General features: G+C 37.7%; 1 protein-coding gene across 1 annotated transcript in view; it reads left to right on the top strand.

Annotated features, from left to right (window-relative positions):
- The window catches only part of Pla2r1 (phospholipase A2 receptor 1), a 112782-nt gene that overhangs the window by 30643 nt on the left and 61617 nt on the right, over positions 1-20522 (top strand). Inside the window, 6 exon segments of the mRNA XM_026393095.2 lie at positions 310-423; positions 881-1024; positions 9021-9215; positions 10766-10923; positions 12772-12870; positions 16035-16147. Coding sequence (XP_026248880.2) covers positions 310-423; positions 881-1024; positions 9021-9215; positions 10766-10923; positions 12772-12870; positions 16035-16147 — 823 coding nt within the window.

Genomic DNA, 20522 nt, shown 5'->3' with positions numbered 1-20522 from the left:
CCTTTGAAAATAAGATGGCTTCAGAATCTTAACAAGGCACCCCTGAGTACATTGAGAACCTTTGAAGGACAACATTTTTGGATGCTTGAATGAAACATTGACAGCCAAGTGTGAACCTTTAGGAGATCGCTGGGTTTCTGAGGACAGTGGAGGTTTGCTTTTGTCCCTCTGAAGCATCAGGGTGGGTTTTAGTAGCACCTAAACCCCATCCAGTTACTAAGATTGATTGATGACTCCATGAACCAGGAATAGGAAAACAAAAAGAAGTGTAACATTAAAAACTTTCTAATTCCATGATTTTCTTTTCAGAGCACGTAAGTGGTAAAGCAGTAGAAGTATGGATAGGTTTGAATCAGCTGGATGAAAACACTGGCTGGCAGTGGTCTGATGGCACCCCACTTATCTATCTGAACTGGAACACAGGTACCCACAGTGTTTTACTTACCTTCCACATGTGGCATCATTCTGTGGCCTTAAGCATGTCCCAAGTAGATACAAGACATTATTCTCGAAGTGGCTTATAAATATTTTTCAGCTTAACTAAATATCCTGTAAGGCAAGTTTTTCCAGACAAATAAGGTAGAGGCCAGGAAGGTAAGCTATTTAGCTGAGGCTGCAGGAGAATGTGGGTTAGAGTTCAGGTTCCAGCTGCTGTTTTTAGAAATAACAACAAATTGCAAAAAAAAAAAAAAAAAATTCACTTTAAAGTGAAATTGGCTCTTTTGCCATCATTGGGAAATCATTTAATTGTCATGTCTGGACTTTAGCTGCAAAATCATAATATCTAATAGGCTTGACTATCTTTGAGAAGTATCTTTTGATGCTAAAATTACATTTCAGTGTGTATTAAACTCACTTGAAACACACATTGTATTTTCAGAGACAAACGTTGATCCATTTGTTGAATATCGCTGTGGAGTATTTAATACATTTATGTCAAATGCCTGGAGAAGTAGGGACTGCGAGTTCACCTTGCCTTATATATGTAAAAAATATCTAAACCACACTGATCATGAAATAGTTGGTAAGTGTTTTAACTTGTTCTTGCACGTTGTTTACTCATCCTCTCAATATATTCAAATTCCTCTATTTTTGTTAATTCATAATTTATATTTAGCTAAAGCTGATTTATGTTTTTATGAATAAAAATGTGTAACTAGATAATATCTGTAATTCCAAAAGCACAATGAATCTAACAGATGTATTTAGGCTTTTACTAAAAGCTGAAACAACCTGAGCATAGCAAACATTTTCTTCCTTTTTTTAAAAAAATTTGCATTTTATCATTCTGCCTGCTCTTTTTGCTACTCTAGATTTGAGTTTTATTTATGGTTCCCCTAGAAATTAAGCATATCAAATTATTTACTTCATTAATTTTCTTTTTTGTTAATTTTTTAATTGACACACAATAATTATACATATTTATGAGATAGAATGTTGTGTTTCGATATGTTTCAATATATCTACGCATTGCATAATGATCAAATCAGGATTATTAGCTTATCCTTTATTTCAAATGATCATCATTTCTTTGTAGTGAGAACATTCAAAATCCCTCTTCTGGCTATTTTGAAATATACAATGCACTTTGTGTGTGTGTGTGTGTGTGTGTGTGTGTGTCTGTGTGTGCGTGGATTGAACCCAGGGCTTTGTGCATTTGAGGCAAGCACTCTACCAACTGAGCTATATCCCAAGCCCAATGCATTATTTTCAACTGTAGTCACCCTACTCTGCAGCAGAACCAATTCTCCCTACTTAATTATAACTTTACACCCTTGTCGATTTTGTACCACATCTGTATCTCTTATTAGTAACACCCTCTCCCTAAAATAACAAAAAATGGTATAATTAAGACTTAAATAATACCAAATTACAATCTAGCCCAATTGTTTCTGTCTTTAAGGTCTATTACCTCCTTTTAGTTCTTGTGGGAATAAATGTCTTAACTCAAAAGTAGAGATAAAAACATAACCATTTTTAAAAGAATCATTACAAGAATAATTAGAAACAACTCTACATTTTTAAAAGGCTAAATTGTCATGTTTAAATATTGCCCCTTACAATCAGGTTTTAACTGTTATTCTCCTTTAAATAGCTCAGCCTGCGAATAATGTACAACAGAGTAGGGATCCTGTCATTTTTCCCCCACAGGGATTTTTCCATTCTTTCAAGAATTTGCTAAAAATCCTGCCAGCTGTTTTTGTCCTTTTCCCTCTGTCTCTTCCTTCTTTCACCTTTCTTTGTCCATGTCTTTCTTCTTCATCTTTTCATTCTTTTCTTATGCCCCCCTGCATTCCCCTGGCTCCTTTTTTCTGTTTTATGTTTTTCTAATCCACTAATTGAGGCTAGAAGAGCAGAAATGGGAATAGTGGCATTAGGTTTCTTTGCAGTATATGCTGTTGCTTTGAGATCAAGAAATTCTTCTGATGATTCATTCCAGTGTCTTCACACTGTGCTTCTGGGATCCCAGGGTTTTTTGTTTGTTTGTTTGTTTGTTTTAACTGACACATAAAGAAAATAAGAATTTAATGGTTTAATGGTTTGATACATGTACACATTGCACAGCATTGACATCAGGTTAAAATCTCTACCTCCTCAAATCATTTCTATTTTCATTGGTGCATTCTAGTTTTATTAGTGGAATTCATTGTTACTTACTCACATATGCATACAATGTAATTTGGCCAATTTCATTTCCCAGTAAAACTTTGAAAATTATTTCTTACAGTTTCTCAAAATGCACAATACATCATTATCAATTACAGTCACCTCACAGTGCAAAAACACCAGTTCCTCCCATGTCCATCTAACTGTAATTCAACACCCATTGATCAGTCTTTCCCCATCTCTCCCCACCTATTCTCCCTGGTCTCTGGTAATCATCAGTCTTTTCTTAACTACGGTGAGATCAACTTTGTTATATTCCACATATGAGTGAGATCATGCAGTACTTGTCTTTCTATGCCTGGCTTAGTTCATTTGACATACTAATCTCCAGTTCCATCCATGTTGTTCCAAATGACAGGATTTCATCCTTTTTATGTCTGACTGTATTCTGTTCCATTCACCACATTTCCTTTACCCATTTGCCAGTTGATGGATACTTAGGTTGTTTCCATTTCTTGACTAATATGAATAGTGCTGCAATAAGCATGTAAGACAGATGTGTCTTTGACATACTGATTTCATTTCCTTTGGAAATATAGCCACTAGTGAGATTACTGGATCATGTGGTAGTTACATATTTATTTTTTGAGGAACTTCCATATTGTTTTCCTTAATGGCTATACTAATTTACATTCACAACAACAGTATGCAAGGGTTTCCTTTTCTCTACCTCCTTGCCAGTATTGATTCTCTTTAGTCTTTATTATAATAGCCATTTATTTATTGGGGCAAGGCTATATCTCATTGTGGTTTGATTTGCATTTTCCTGGTGACTAGTGATATTAAACTTTTTTTTATGTCTATTGGCCATTGGGATAGCTTCTGTTGAGAAATGTCTACTTAGATTTATTGCCCACTTTTTTTTTAAGTTCTCTATCTCCAACTGTCAGCTCTATGGGAGTAAGGAACACCCACTGCTTTTTTTTTTTCAGTTTTAGATGGACACAATACTTTTATTTTTATGTGGTGCTGAGGATCTAACCCAGTGCCTCACACATGCTAGGCAAGCATTCTACCACTGAGCCACAACCCCTGCCCAAAGTCTAGACTTTTTTTTTTTTTGTATCAGATATTGAACTCAGGATCACTCAACCCACTGAGCCACATCCCCAGCCCTATTGTGTATTTTATTTAGAGACAGGGTCTCACTGAGTTGCTTAGCACCTCACTTTTGCTGAGGCTAACTTTGACCTCACAATCCTCCTGTCTCACCTTCCTGTGCTGCTGGGTTATAGGCCTGTGCCACTGTGCCCTATCGCCCACTTTAATCAAGCTATTAGGTTTTTTTTAATTGAATTTTTGGAGTTCCTTCTATATTCTAGATAGTAATTCCTTGTCAGATGCACAGTTTGCAAATATGTTCTCCCTTTATGTAGATTCTCTCTGTGCTCTGTTGATTAATTCCTTCACTTAGCAGAAGCTTTATAGTTTGAAGTAATTTCCATTTTTGCTTTTGTTTCCTATATTTGTGAGGTCTCAACCAAAAAATGCTTGTCCACTCCAAAGTCCTGAAGCATTTCTCCTTTATTCATCAAGTACTTTCATGTCTTACATTTAAGTCTTCATTTTTTTTAGCTTTTTTTTGTAACAGGTAAGAGATAGGGGTCTAATTTCAGTCTTCTGCATGTGGATATTTTTCTAGCACCATTTATTGAAAAGACTGACCTTTCTCCAATGTGTGTTCTTAGCACCTCTGTCAAAAACCAGTTGGCTATGGAAGCATGGGTAGATTTCTAGGTTCTCTCTTCTGTTCCATTGGTCTATGTGTCTGTTTTTATGCCAATACCATGCTGTTTTGATTGTTATAGCTTTGTAGTATTTCTTGAAATCAGGCAATGATTTGTTCTCCTGATTTGTTCTTTTGTTCAAGATAACTTTGGCTATTTGGAGTTTTGTTTGTTTCCATATTAATTTGAGGACTGTTTTCTCTAGTTTTGTGAAGAATATCATTAGTACTTTGATAGGAATTGCACTGAATCTGTAAATCATTTCATGCAATACAGACATTTTAACAACACTGATTCTTCTAAGCTATGAACACAGGATGTCTTTCCACTTTTTGTCTCTAATTTCTTTAATCAATGTTTCAAATTTTCATTGTAGATATCTTTCATCTCTTTGGCTAAACTTATTTCAAGACTTTTTGATAGCTATTGAAAATGAGATTGCTATCTTGATTTCTATTTCAAATAATTCATTGTTGACATAAAGCAACATTACTGATTTTTATATATTGACTTTCTATCTTGCAACTTTATTGAATTCATTTATTAGTTCTAAAAGTTATTTGGTTAGATCATGTCTTCTGGAGACTGACAATTTGATTTCTTTTTTTCCAATTTGGATGTCCTTTATTTCTTCCTCTTGCCTGCTTGCTCTGGCTAGGACTTCCAAGACTATATTGGCTAAAAGTGACTATATTGGCAACTTTGTCTTGTTGTAGATCTTAAAAAGAGAACTTTCAGTTTTTCCACATTCCATATATTGATGAACCACATCCTCAGCCCTTTTTATTTTTGTTTTAATACAGGGTCTTGTTAAGTTGCAGGTGCTGGCCTCAGACTTGCAATTCTCCTGCCTCAGTCTCCTGAGTTGCTGGGATTACAGTTGTGTGCCACTGTGCCTGGCTACCCCTTATTATTTTATAGTGACTTTCCTTTTCTCTTTTTACAGCTTTTGATTTAAAGTCTATTTTATTTTATATAAATATGGCTACTCCTGCTTTCTTTTTGATTCTAGTCATATCATAGAAATCTCTTCACTTTCAGCCTATATGTGTCCTTAGAGGTAAAGTGAGTTTCTTGTGAGCAACATATATTTGGGTCTTGGGTTTTTTTTGTTGTTGTTGTTGTTGTTGTTGTTTTCTTTTCCTTTTTGCTCCAGACACTGTATGTCTTTTAATTGGAAAATTTAATTCATTTATGTTTGAGGTAATTATTGATAGCTAAGTTTACTACAATCACTTTATAACTTGTATTCTAGTATTTTTGTAATTCTTTATTTCTCCTTCTCTTACAGTCTTCCTTTATGGTTAAGTGATTTACTCTATCAGTGTGTTTTGATTCTTAGCTTTTTATTTTGTTTTGTCTATTATAGATTTTTGCTTTGTGGTTACCATGAGGCTTACAAAACATAACTTTTGATTATAATAAGTTATTTTTAATTTTTACCAACTTAAAGACCAGAACAGAACCAAATACAAAAGAACAAGAGAAAATATACTACTAACAAAAGTACACATTCACAGCCCCCTCCTCCTCCCATTTAAATTTTTTGATAGCCCATTTTACATCTTTCTATATTGCCTATCTCTTAACACATTAATGTAGTTATTATTTTTCAACATTTTGAATTTTAGTTTTTATATTAAAGATATGAATGGTTTAACACCATACTTACCATATGAGAAAATATGAGAACATTCTGAATTTGTTTATATACTAGTAGGTTTTTTACCTTCCCATTCATACTCTTACTCATTAATGTCTCTTTCTTTCAGTTTTAAGAACTTCCTTTAGCGTTTCTTGTGTAATAGATCTGGTAGTATTGTATTTTCTCAAGTTTTCATTTGGGAATGTCTTTATATGTTCTTCATTTCTAAAGGATAGATTTGCTGGGTACAGAATCCTTAGTAGATAGTTTTTTGTTTCCTTTTCCTTCAGTACTATGAAAATCTCAGGCCACTCTGTCCTGGTCTACCAGGTCTCTGCTAAGAAGTCTGCTGTTGAGTAAATTGGGAGACTCCAATGTGCTGTTTGTCTCTCTTGCAATTTTGAGAATCTTCTCTTCATCTTTCACCTTTTAGAGCTTGATTATAAAATACCTTGGGCTAGCCCTGGTTAAGTTAAATCTGACTGGTAACTTTTAACTTTCTTGTACTTGGATATTTGTATCCTTCTCTAGGTTTAGGAAGTTTCCTGTTATTATTTCTTGGAGTAAGCTTTCTACCCCTTCAGCATTTTCAAGTCCTTCTTGAACACCAATAACCCCAGATGCCTCATCCACAGTTACTGGCCTTGGGGTTACACTGCAAGATTCTACCTGGCCCTAGGCAGATGGATGAACCAGCCTCAAGTTCCTATGTCATACCTGTGGCCACCAGAGCTGCATCACACCCTGAGCCCATAGCCCACTAAGACCAACACAAATTGGGTAGGAGCAAGGCTCACTCTATGGGCTGCCTATTGATGAGGTGGACTTGTGGCCTATTCTGCCATTAGCTAGAAGAGAAATACAATAGACTGAGGCCATGTATCTTCCCCTGGCACTGGAGCTGTTCCAGAGGCTTCCTCTGCAGGCAGGCCTGGGGATGAACCCACCAGGATCTGCCTGGTGTTAAGGTTCCCCGAATTAGCACTGAGGTCTAGGGCAAAGTCTTGTACTTACACCCTCTCCTACCCACAGTCAATGGCATTTTGCAGCACATTATACTGCCCAAGGTTGAGGTAGTGTTGTGAAGGCAGTCCCTTGGCCACTAAGACTGTCACTAAGCTGTAACACCTGAGTCTCATAGCTGCAAAGGCCTGCACAGTCTCAGGGGTATTCCGAGGCCCATACCACAGATGGCAGAGAAACAGGCCAAAACATGAGTCTGTGCCACTGGGATGTAGGTCTTTCTAGTTCATGAGCAGTTCTAGGACACTATCGGAGAGCACTGCCCTCAGAAAATAACTGGCTAGCCAAGTTAGGTGGCACACACCTGTAATTCCAGTGGCTCGGGAGACTGAAACAGTTTGCAACTTCAAAGCCAGCCTCAGCAAAAGTGAGGCACTAAGCAACTCACTGAGACCCTGTCTCTAAATAAAATACAAAACAGGGCTGGGGATGTGGCTCAGTGGTTGAGTGGCCCTGAATTCAATTCCCAGTATCCACCTACCTCACCCCACCTCAAAAAAAGAAAAGAAAATAGCTGCTGTCTGAGACTGGTGGTGGAAGACACCAAGGCTGAATTAAACTAGGTTGTACTTGAGTCTCATAGCTGCAGGGGCCTGTACAGTCTCAGGAAGAGGGTAGGTGTACCCCAGTTTCATTCTACGGCCAGAGATGATGCAGGCAAAAACTCAACCGATCTCCACCTGTTGCTGGGGCTGACACAGAGGCTCTATCTAGGAGTTGTGGCCTGTGAATGAGGTCTTCAGTTTCTAAGAGGTGCTGGGTCTCACTGCAATGGGCCTAGCACTGGGGCTCCAACACAAAGCCCTGTGCTAGCTTTCATGTCCTGTTCCCCAAGAAGGGAGTCCTGCTCCCTGCTCTGCTGCTGGAGATTGGAGGAAACTTAGTGGAGACAGTCAGCCTAATAATTCGTGGGGGTCAGTCCACAGGTATTAGTCTGGCAATAGGGGCCATGGTCACTGGTTTCACCATGGTGGGCCTGGTACTGGGCTTCAAGTTGAAAACCTCGAACATGGTTCTCTCTACTTCCCCCAAGGGCGAGGCATCTCTTTATGTGCCCGACCGCTTAGAGTTGGAGGAGAGGTGACACTTTCCTTCCTGCCTTCTTCGGTATGCCCTTTCATTTTGTACTAAAAGCAGGTCCTAAAGTCTCTCATCTGATTTCCTTGGCTCTTGTGAAGGTAGTTTGGTGCATGAATAGCTGTTCAGCTTGGTGTTCTGTGGGGAGACATCACTGGAGGATCTTACTCATCTCCATCTTGAGGGTGAGGGGGCTGTGCACTGCAAGCTCACAAGAGCAAACATACTGAGGAGCAGATCCAGCACCTCCCACATGTCAGGCAAGCGTTCTACCCCTGAGCTGCATCCCAGCCCTCAACCACCATCTTGCTCTGCTACCACAGGTTCTTGCTTGGCTCTGCTATTGCTTCCATCAGAAAAAGTTCTTCTTTCACCTTTTCATTGTACCTTTAGACTGAGGTTTAAAACTCCATATTTTAAAAGGGTTCTGTGTGGCTTCATTTCCTAGCTTGAAAACCACCGGATGATGTCTAAATGTTCTACATTCTTGGACTATGATTCTGATTGTTGTCAGAGTCCAAGAAGCAATTTTAAAAGAATGTTTTCTTCCCCCAGATAGCAGTGAAATCATACCTAACCCTGTTAACTAGCTCTGACTTTCAGCTTTTGTTGTACATGATTTTTGTAAAGTCTCCTACTGCTTTGTGCCTTAGATTTCTCATCTGGAAAATAAGGAGCTGAGATTCATTAGACCTTAGATCTAGATCAGAGACTAGACCCTGCTCAATTCTGAGGATCTAAAATTTCACGATATATATGTCATTGCATTTATCTTGATTTTCACATTTTCAAAGTAATCATATTGATGGCAATTTAAATAAAGAGTAATAAGTCATGTTAAAATAATTGTGGAAAATTACATTGCTTTTTGTTGAAAAAAGATAAAGATGCTTGGAAATATCATGCCACCCATTGTGAGCCTGGCTGGAATCCCTACAATCGTAATTGCTACAAACTTCAGAAAGAAGAAAAGACCTGGAATGAGGCTTTGCATTCTTGCCAGTCTGATAACAGCACATTAATAGACATAGCTTCATTAGCAGAGGTGGAGTTCCTTGTAAACCTCCTTAGAGACCGTGAGTATCTTTGCCTTAGGTTTAAGAAGAATGAAACATGATGCAGTAACTTTTTTAAAAAATATTTTGTTAGTTGTAGTTGGGCACAAAACCTTTATTTATTTATTTATTGTTATGTGATGCTAAGGATCAAACCCAGGGTCTCACACATGCAAGGTGAGCGCTCTACTACTGAGCCACAACTCCACTAATAAAACATTATCTGCAGTAATGTTTTATTAGTGGAGTTTAAAAGAAATGTAAGCTATTTAAAAGTGTTTTGGGCACATTTATTTAAAGGTTCTCAATAATATTCAGGAATGCAAATTAATTGGATTTTTACTAAATGCATGTTCAGAAACTTTGTAACATCTCCACATACGCCAAATATGTTTAGATGGCTTTTAATTGTTTTAAGGGGTAATATCACTTTCTGAAACTTCTAATGCAAAATCTAAACCTATGATTTAGTTTTATGGTCATCATGTAGTAGTTGTGTGCTGATCATGTAAAGGGAATTCCTTAAGCAAATAATTAAATGAAATAACTTCAGGCAGTGAGAAAGGCGTAACTTATTTGGCATGGTGATTTTCAGGCAATCTGTCATGTGCAGGTTCTGGGCTTTCAGCCTCTACTACCTTCAGCCCTTCAGATCCAGTCTGCTACTCCCTGTCCTATAGTTCACAGGAATCCTGCTGGAAAACATTAAAATCATTCATTTCAGTTTTCAGTTTTTAAAAGTGAAAACAAACCCAGAAACCCCCAGAACTCTGCTTTGATGACCTTTTGAATGTTAGGTTTTACTTTGGCATGAAAACACAAATCTTCCTGTCATTTTCCCTAATCCTTTCCATTTGGGATTAAAAGAATCCTACGGCTGCCTCTGTGTCCACAAGGACACTTAGACACTTCTTAACCACCTGGGGTCTCTTTACCCTATCTAGGCTGTCACACTTTGTTACTTTTCCAGAAACCCATTACTCCCATTTTATTTTTTTTTCATATTTCTTATTGGTGAGTTATAATTATACATAATAGTGGGATCCATTTTACATACTCATATGTACACATGATATAACAATATAATATGGCCAATTTAATTCATTTAAAAGCTTTTGTTCCTTTTCTCCTTTATGTAGGGTGGGGGGATGAAAAAGAGAAAAATATTAAAGGTAGATATCATTACAAGTGCTTTTTCTCTTAAATGTGCCCTTTTGATAATCCAATCAACCTTCCCATTATTTTTCCCCTTTCTCTAGGCAGAAGCAAAACCAGATTTTCAGGTCTATTTTACTCACTATAATAGGAACTAGAGTCCAAGGAGTCTGACATGCTTTGGTTTTGTCATTGTGATGGCTTTAGTTCACCCTTTGCCTCACTTAAAAGCTCTTGAAGCAGATCTGAATATTGTGGGAGGGGAAAGTTTAGACAGGTATTTATATGAAGCTTAAACGGGTTTCTTCACATGAAGCAATCACATGTAAAGTAGTATGTTTTGGTAATAACTTCAGTGCATTATAACCTTTGCAAATAATAGAATCTCTTAAGTAATTTGCAATTGTCTCTTACAGAAAATGCATCCGAAACATGGATTGGTTTGAGCAGCAATAAAATTCCAGTTTTCTTTGAATGGTCTAATGGCTCCTCAGTCATCTTTACTAATTGGCACACACTTGAGCCCCGAATTTTTCCAAATAGAAGCCAGCTATGTGTCTCATCAGAGCAATCTGTAAGTTGATTCATTTTTTTCAATGCTCATGTTGCTGGACCTATGTCAAGGAACTCCTAGGCCAGGGACTTGGGCCACAGCAGAGACCAAGACACTTACTTCTGTGACACCTTTATTGTTGTGATCTTAAGGCCTGCATAACATATGCAGTCACAATTATACATGTTAATGCAGTGCCTCTGAGTTCCTTTGGGGGAAGGAGAAACAGTGACCTCCTAAATCTTTGCCATAGGTCTGACTCTGCTGAAATCCACCACAGTTCCTGCTCCTATAGTAGAAACATTATTGACTCATTGGTTTTGATATAATTAAGATGACCTTCATTTCCTATTGACTGACAAGAATATTTCACTTAGCTTTTTTATAGAACAGGAGCCAACATTTAGATAGATAGTATTATTTTAAAAGAGTGAGGTAGGTTTTCTCCTCTAAGTGGGATATTCTGTAACCCCCTTTGTAACAGCTTATTTCCTTAAGTAGTAGGTATATAAAAATTAACACTTATTTTCATCAAGTAAGCCTTAAAATGAAATACTCGTTATATGTAATAAGTTACCTAATCATGATTAACACCTAAATTTAAATGTGAAAGCCTAGGAAACCATTCATTCATCCACCTATCTATCCAACAGTCATTAGCAACTCTGGTATGCCTGACTATTCTATAATTGGATGGTTTGCTGGAAGATTCCATGGGGAGGGACAGTGCTGCTCTTACAGGTGAAAATGTCAGCCCTTGACAGAGTATGCTTCTGAAGGTCACGGAAGGGCTCCATATTCCCCTAAAATTCCGTATACCTGAAATACCAACTGAAATTTGAATGGTGTGGTTTTAATCTAAAGTTCTGACTTGAATTAAAATAAAAAATCATTTGGGAAATTAAAATTTTAATCTGCTGGCAGATATTATATTATTATTAATGAGGAATCTGAGAACAGCCGTTGGTAGAGCTGGGAGAAGACAGCCTGTTATATATAAGGAGCTGAGTGATGCTCTGAAAACTTAGTGATGGAGAAGGACTTTGGGGGTTGAACATGAATTTCAACCATGTGAAAGTTATCTAGGATGATTCACAGTGGCTTCCAGGTATTTCCCCAGCATCAATTTATACATAAAAGCAGCAGAGCCTTTGATTTAACACTTAGAAGTGGTTGGGAAGAGAAAGCGGCACTCTCAATCAATCAGAGGGATGACTCCATCCACGTGGTTCTCAAGACATGACCTTAGACAGGCAACATCACCATCACCTGAAGCCTTTTACAATTACAAATCCTCAAGTCCCACCAGACCCACTGAATGAAATATCTGATCAAGGGCTACAGCCATCAGTGTTTCAGGAGTCCCTCCAGGTGATTCTGTTACACACTAATGCTTTTGAACCATTACTCCATCCCATCTTTTTATAAGAAAATTTGAGAGCAGCTGAACGCAAAGCCAGACTGACCCAGATATCAATCCTAGCTCTAATTTTTTTACTGACTACAGAACTTTGTGCAAAGCATCAAGCCTAATCTTCAAATTAGAATAATTGCTACCTGATAGAAACATTGAAATTCATGAAAATCACCCAACATTAGGTCTAGTACACAGCAGCAACCAAGAAATATCAGTTGTATCCTCCCTCCTAACCCGTTTCTAAATTGCAGGCATCAAAACTGTGGTATGCTGGAGAGAGAGTGGGGCTTCCCATCCCTGGAGGGGCTGCTGACCCTTTCCTAGGCAGGGTTCTGAAACATGGCCCCACTGGAAACACTGGCTATTAATCAGATATTGGGTCATAATAAGGGGTATTGCCCACAAGCGTGAGCACAGAGTGTATTCATTCTTCATAACATTTTCTCCCATAGGAGGGATATTGGAAAGTCAAAAATTGCGAAGAAACCTATTTTTACATTTGTAAAAAAGCAGGCTATCTTCTTCCTGATGCTGAATCAGGATGTCAAGAGGTAAGTATGGGTAACACTGCAATTTAGGTACAGGGTCTACATAGGTAGAATAATCTATCTGCCCTCAATTTAAAGTAAATCTCTGCCCTCCCCACCTTTCCTTTCCCTTCCCTCTCTTGGCTCTCCATCCCTCCTCTCTTTCCCACCCACCCCCCCCTCTCTCTCTCTCTTTCCTGAGTGTGGGCTACTTTTTACAAACCAAACAATTCCCAGCTAGAGGCACCTGAAGGATTTACAACCCTGAGAGAGATGGTTGTCTTGCTGTGCTCTTTGACCCAAGACTACTCTTTTTTTCCTTGAGATAAAAAATGTAAATGATCCTGTTATGCTATCTGTACAAACAATGGCTGTGGCACATGCCTCCTCTCACACGTGGTTTTCATAGTTCTCAAATGGGATGTCAGAGAGAAAGCGAATGCGTTCCTTGGAGTCACCATGAACTTCGGCACCCAGCATCTTGCCTTCTTCTTCCCCTTCTGAGACTTAAATATTGGAACAGAATAAAATAATGGAGAGGAGAGCATGCTTGTGATATATTCTTTATTTAGAAATGCAATAATAAAGATACTTTAATATAATAACAAAGTATTTTAGATAGTTTAAATAAAAATATGTAATACTTTAGGTTTAAACCTAAAAGGTAGAAAATTATCTCTTTAAAATTTCTTGACTATTTACTGCCCTGAGATAAAATTGCATTTAAAAATCGACCTCTCAGTGTCCTCAGCATATGGACCCATGTTCTCTCTCCTTCCCCCTGCCCCCTCCCTCTTTTTCATCAGAAATTTTCATGCTACATGTTATTCTCAAAAATTTTCCTGGGGCTGGGGCTGTAGCTCAGTGGTAAAGTGCTTGCCTCGAATGTGTGAGGTACTGGATTCGATCCTCAGCACCACATAAAAATAAATAAAGATACTGTAAGTTCATCTACAACTAAATAAATATTTTAAAAAATTCCCAGACTGATTTTTATGTAACTCCACTTTAAATCTTTTCTTCTTTAATCCAGTTATTTATGTTCAAACTAAACAGTGATCCATCTCTGCAAAAACTGTATTCCATTTGTTAATGAATGCTTATATAAACTACATCTTCAAACTCCAGATGGACAATATATGTGCCATAGCTGACATGTCACCAAACAGTTTATCTAAGGACTCCAGTTCCTGAATTAGTTATAGCTGACCACTGACCTAATCTCTATCTTATGTGGCTTTCAAGGCAACTCCACATGTTTTATTTTTTGCTGAATGAGCAATCAACTTCTTATACAAAAAAGCAGAATGCTCTATGTGAACTTTACTGCTTCCCTTTTCTGTCTAGAATTACCAGTATTTCAAGATTCTGAGTTTAGGGCTAGTTCTTTTGTTGTATGAAAAAAATCCTGATAATTTTTTGCTTTACATCAGCCTCTGAGTATGGTTTCCAATGATTCCTTTCTTTTAGCCATTTGTTTTAATGGAACTCTCTAAATAGTGTCCCCTTGCAACATGAATTTACAAAATCAGTCTTATTCAAAGCCAAAAAAACAAAGTGATTTATTTTTTCCTCTGAGCCACCTTTCGGGGATTGGACAATATAAGCAAATGCTTCAACATTATTACCCTCATCCTTTCATTTAGAAATGAAGTGGCAGCTAGAGTATACAAAGGGTGACTCTCCTGTCACTCTCCACTCTTCCATTATGTGGACAAGGGCTTGCAGTGCAGAGGCTTTGTTCTCCTGGTTACTACTCAGCCACTTCTTTTTACCCTCCCTTTTCTCGAGGCTGTTCAGTTCTTGGATTTTTGTTTTGCTAAGCTGCCCATGATCCAAAAACTGCTAATAAAGAAGGAATAGTTGGTTAGAAAGGTCAAATTGTCAGCCTCCCTCCACCTGTCCTTCCAGGAACAAAAGCAGTCTAACCTCCCTGCCCCTGGCCCACAGAGTGCTCACAGGGGTCTCTCTGGAGCTGTCAGTTACACAGAGAAGATCAGGAGTGAGGTAGAGGGGAGTGAGTTCAGAGCAGACCCTGAACGGCTGGATGTGGGTGCCATGTGAACCACATCATTTCATGAAATGTTTTGAGCCAAAATATCAGATTTCTAAATTAAGGTTTTCTTTAATTGACAAGATTGAGACCTTTCCAAGAAATATTCTAGAAAGCATTTTAGGCCTCATCAAAAGCAGGTAAGCATTGGCATGGCACAAAGTGAAAGGTATTTTAAAACTGGTGAATAAGTAAAAAGAAAAAAAAAGGCACATTTAAGCAATGTGGTTTAATAATACTGAAACAAAAAAGACCTAAAATAATTCAGTTGAAATATAATGAATGTATGACTTCTGTATCGTGTGATTTTAAAGAACAGAGTGACCTTAACTTGCTCCTAGGGCTAAGCCATAGAGCAACATATTTGTCTTTTTTGTCCGAGTGTCAAAATTAGCTTTCTTCCTCTCTAAAAGGCCAGACAGTTAATTTAGGAATAGAATCTTTGTCATATATATGTGTATATATTTTTTGGCCATTCTTTATTTGGAAGTATTATATCGAACTAAGACCATCCTCAATTGCACCAGAATTGGGTTCCAGGCTCAGCTGCTCCACTGGTTGGTGATTTTATTTAAGTCCCTAAGCTCCAAGAGATACATAAAACAATCAATATGAAAGAAAGTTGAAAAAAAAGACTCCAATATTATCTAGACATTTTTCTTCTTTGCTCTTACTGATTTCCTGGCTCTACTCTAAGATCTCTGCCTGCATTGATTCTTTTTGATTCACAATAGCCTGATGAATATTACACTATACCATTTTACAGATGAGAAAACTAGATGTGGAGACATTATACTTATTGGAATTCATTCAACATTAATAGATAAAGTCACACTGTGGTTGGATCCAGAGTTGGGGTTCTTTTGTTTGCTATGTTTTCCCCCTTTATTTTCATTTTTGTCAAAGTTTTTGCATTTTTAAGTTAATTAAAATTTCTAGTTTGTTCAGATAATTTTAAAAGTGTCAAAGTGGCTATAGCTATTGGAACCACCAGATAGGAGAAATATAGACAAAATTCAAGGAGATTTGAGTGAGTCCGAGAAAAAAGTTATATATATGAGAAGATGCAAAAAAAGACCTATGGGTATTTAATTAAAATAAAACACATTGTTAATTTCCCCTTTTCTTGTTCAAGGGATGGGAGAGACATGGTAGATTCTGTTACAAAATTGATACAGTCCTTCGCACCTTTGACCAGGCTTCCAGCGGTTACTACTGTCCTCCTGCACTTGTGACCATTACAAACAGGTAAAATTAAAATTTTCTAGCAGAAACATTACTATTCTTCAATGTGAGAGCTCTTGGGATGATAAAATCTAACCATAATCAGAGCTTTTTAAAATGTAAAGTGTGCTGTAGAGTAGGGTATTCAATTACCTAAAGCATTTATGGAGGTGAATTTAAATCTTCTGATGTTATTTCTAAATTGATTTTTGAATGACAAATAGTAAAATTTAAGATGACTTGTACTTTCCACAAAGATTTATTAATTACTAGCTTTGCTAATATATTCAGTTGTATTTAGGCTTTTATCTTCTAACTGCTTGTTATGGAAAATAAATATTTACCAAGTATTTTTTAAACACAATATGTGTAAACTGCATGGGGTCTTTCTTTAGCAGAAAAGGAAGTGTAGTGAAAATGTGGAGGGTATTCAAATACCTCACCATTGCTGCTTAGGTCTATTTTGTTTAGACTTAGACTTCTTTGTGCACAGATGTCTTCCTGATCCTGCAGAGGGTTGTGCCTTTTTACTCTTCATATAATTTGCAGCATGCTACTGGGGATAAAAAGTGCCATAACAAAGGTGACCTCCTGTCACAATCAATGTCAAGGACAGTGAGGGCTGGAAGGCCAGTTTCTCCATGCCTAAAACAGAGCAGCAGGATACAACTCTTCAGTGGTTCCACAGGAAAGACACCTGCAAAACAAGTCTCTTGCTTTTGTTCCAAGGCCATTACCTTTGAAAATATCCACTGAAAACTGCATGTGGTGGTACATACCTATAATCCCAGCTACTTGGGAGATTGAGGCTATAAGATTACTTGAACAAGACCAATCTGAACAATGAAGTGAGAGATCTGTATGAAAAAAAAAAATCCACTGACTACCAGGAAATAGGAGAACTGGTGCTTTGGTTTTGTCTAGAGACTCTTCATGCATCTGTCTACTTTGGAGAGAGACCTTGTATGCTTTCTCTGTTCTCCCTTGATTGGGAAGTCAACATTCTTAGTCACCAGTGTTTTTTCTCTTCTCTCACCCTCTTTCTTTCCTCACTCCCTCCATCTGTCCTGGAATCTTTTCCAGTATATACTCCAAAAAATGCACAAGAATGTGCACGCATGTGTGCAGAGAAATGGATTAATACACTGGGGAATGGGTTGACATCATGTCACAGACTAAATGACCTTCTTTAGGGTATAATGCTACCTTTGATGTATCTCAGCATTAGTTTTAGTTCTGCCTTTCCCCCTCCCAGGTATAGATACCAGGCAGAAGGAAGCCTTTATCCCCCCAACTTTCTAGGCAGCTTCCACAAGCACCTTGGATCAGAAGTCCCAAGTCAGCAAGTCAACACTGGACATAAAAGGAGCTTGACCAATGAAACCAGGGTCCTCTGTTCATTATAATTATATTGTTCTGTATTGAAGAAAATAAGTATAATTGTTTCATCTATTTTTATGTCTCATTCTTCCTTTTCTTTTTTAAATTTTTGTTTGCTTTATGTTCATTGAGGTCCTGTCACATACCAGGCATGCTCTTAATTACTTTTTATATGTTATCTGACCATGCAAAAAATTAATAGTCAAGAGCTTATTTAAAAAGTATTTATTGAATGCCAATATAATGCACCCTATTAAACAACGACAAGATATTAGGTAGGTAGGTAGATCGATGGATTGATCGATCGATAGATAAATGGTATAATTGTCCAGTGCCTTTTGCAATACAGCAGCTGATGAAAGAGAACACAGACATGTGGAACAAATGAAGAAGATGGAGTAACAGGACAAAGTGATGAACTCAAAGTCACATTATAGATTGTTCACAGTGCCAAAGTGACCCTAACTAGGGCAGAAATCAGCCTTAGGGTTCAGATGCTTCATATTCTACCAATGCTTTGGGGACCTCATGCAAATGATGAAAAGTGTCTGGGGGAAAAATCTGTTTTGTTTCCCCAAAACTGGATACAAGTGTATGTTGTAAACATGATTTTTTTTCTTTGCTTAACTACATTCAGTAGCCCACACTCATGTGTGTTCCAACTCTGAAGCAAAATTATGGCAGAGGTAAATTTGGTTTTAATCCCTATTTCAGCTACCTAGGCCTGTCCAAGTTGCCTTGTACTGACCACCAGCCCAGTTGCTAACCATGCCTGCAGGACCACCTCTGAGCAAATGTAGCCCTTCCAGGTCAGTTAGCAACAAGTACATTACCTGGCAAACAAGACCACATCCAAAGCAGGATGTTGGAAAAAGGAAGAACGCTGGACTCTTGGTCTTTATCCATTTAGACCCCATGAGGCAATAAACCGATCTTTGAGTAACACACATGTTGGAATGTTCTCCAGCAGTATCTTCTGTCTGAGAAGGCTGGACGGTAGATGGAAAGCCTCCTCAGACCCAGGGGCATCCACTAGCCTTGGTAATCATTTTCTTCCATTACTGATTTCCTGTTTGAGTTAAGACACTGCTGTCACTCTTCAGCACCCAGGCTTGTAGTTGCTAATTGATTTTCCACTCTTCTGCACAATTGAGTGACAGGTTTGATGGGCACAATTAGAACCACCTGCTACAAATTACTTATTTCTTTTGTTATCCAGCAACCCCTCTTGCTCTAGGACTTTTTAACACTTTGTGGAATGGAGAAAGTCAGAAAAACAGACCCTTATTACTAAGTAACAGATTTTTATTTACTGGTGTACTATTACAAAACCTTTTCAGGCCCGGTGACTTTGCTGCTAATCAGAGCAGGAATGCAAAACTCCAATTCCAAAGTTACCATAGATAATTGTCTAGGTGCTTGTATGTTGAAATCTTGATCAATCAGTTATGGAATATTTAGCAATAAAAATAATACAAGTGATATTTGATTTTGTGAAGCTTGCTCAGAGAGAAAAATCCTGCAATGTCTCACTTTTTTCTGTTTAAATATGCATTATACTCAAGTATTTTTAAAGTTTTGCCATTTTCCTGCAACTGCCTTATCCAAAACACCCTAGCAGTTAACTTTTGTGTGTGTGTGGGTGTAATACACATAGCATAAAATTTACCATACAAACCATTTTAAGTGTATCATTCAGTGGCGTTAAGTGCATTCACATTGTGGTACAGCTCCCACCATCTCCATCTCCAGAGGTTTTTCATCTTCTCATATTGAAACTCTGTATTCGTTTAAAAAAACTCCCATTTCCCCCTTACCACCAACTCCTGACAACTACTGTTCTATTTTCTGTCACAGTAAGTTTGACCACTCTAGATTCCTCATGTAAGTGAAATTTTTTCCTTTTGACTCTGGCTCATTTTACTTAGAAGAATGCCATCATGGTTTATACATGTTGCAGCAAACATCAGAATTTCCTTTGTTTTTAAGGGTAAGATAGCCTGATATGTATATACCACATTTTGTTGACCCATTTGTCCATCAGTAATTATTTGGGTTGCTTTCACCTTTTGACAATTATAAATAATGCTACCTTGAACATGAATATACAAATTCAAGTCCCTGCTTTGAATTCTTTGAGTATATACTCAGAAGTAAAATTGCCAGGTCATATGATAATTCTGTTTTTAATTTTTTGAGGAAATGCCATACTGTTTTCCATAGTGGCAGCACCATTTTACACTCCCACCAGTAGTGCACAGGGTTCCAAAGTCACCACACTCTGGCCAATTTGTTATTCTCTGGTTGTTTTGTTGCATTTTGTTAATAGCCATGCTACTAGATATGACATGGTATTTCATGGAGGCTTTGATTGCATTTCCCTGAATGAGCATCATTTCAATATTGGCCATCCGTATATCTTATTTAGAGACATTTCTATTCAAATATTTTGCTAATTTCTTAATTGTCAAAATTATTGTTTTTCTGTCATTTAATTATAGAAGTCATTTATATATCTGTATATTAATCCTATATCAGATATATATTTGAAAATATTTTCTCCCATTCTATGGGTTGCCTTCTCACTCTATAGTGCTTTTAATGCACAAAAGTTTTTCATTTTGATGAAGCCAAATTTATCCATATCTTATTTTATTTTCTACACTTTTGATGTCATTTCCAAGATATAATTGCCATATACTGTCGGGAACCCCTCTGGAAATACACACCCTTAAGTCCTAAGCAAGAGATACTGAACATTGTTGTGCCCCGCAGTAACTTGGGCTTTACCTCCGCTTGTGTAATGAGGCGGGGCTCCAAGAGTGGGCATTACCAGTGGGGTTGAGTTACACTCACCTGTCCCTTTGTAATCCTACCCCTTGCCTCCTTTGGACGGCTTCTCCCCAATAAAATAGGGTTCCAGGCATGCTCATTCTCTTTAATGCCTGACTTGCCTCTTTTGTGGGATCTGGGTCAGAGGAGACGTCAAAGAACCCAAAGAAAAGGTATCTCTCTGTCT

The sequence above is a fragment of the Urocitellus parryii genome, chromosome 1 (genome assembly GCF_045843805.1).
Source record: "Urocitellus parryii isolate mUroPar1 chromosome 1, mUroPar1.hap1, whole genome shotgun sequence".
Classification (NCBI taxonomy): domain Eukaryota; kingdom Metazoa; phylum Chordata; class Mammalia; order Rodentia; family Sciuridae; genus Urocitellus; species Urocitellus parryii.
Note: the sequence above shows the minus strand (reverse complement) of the source record. Positions and strands in the feature narration are given on the sequence as shown.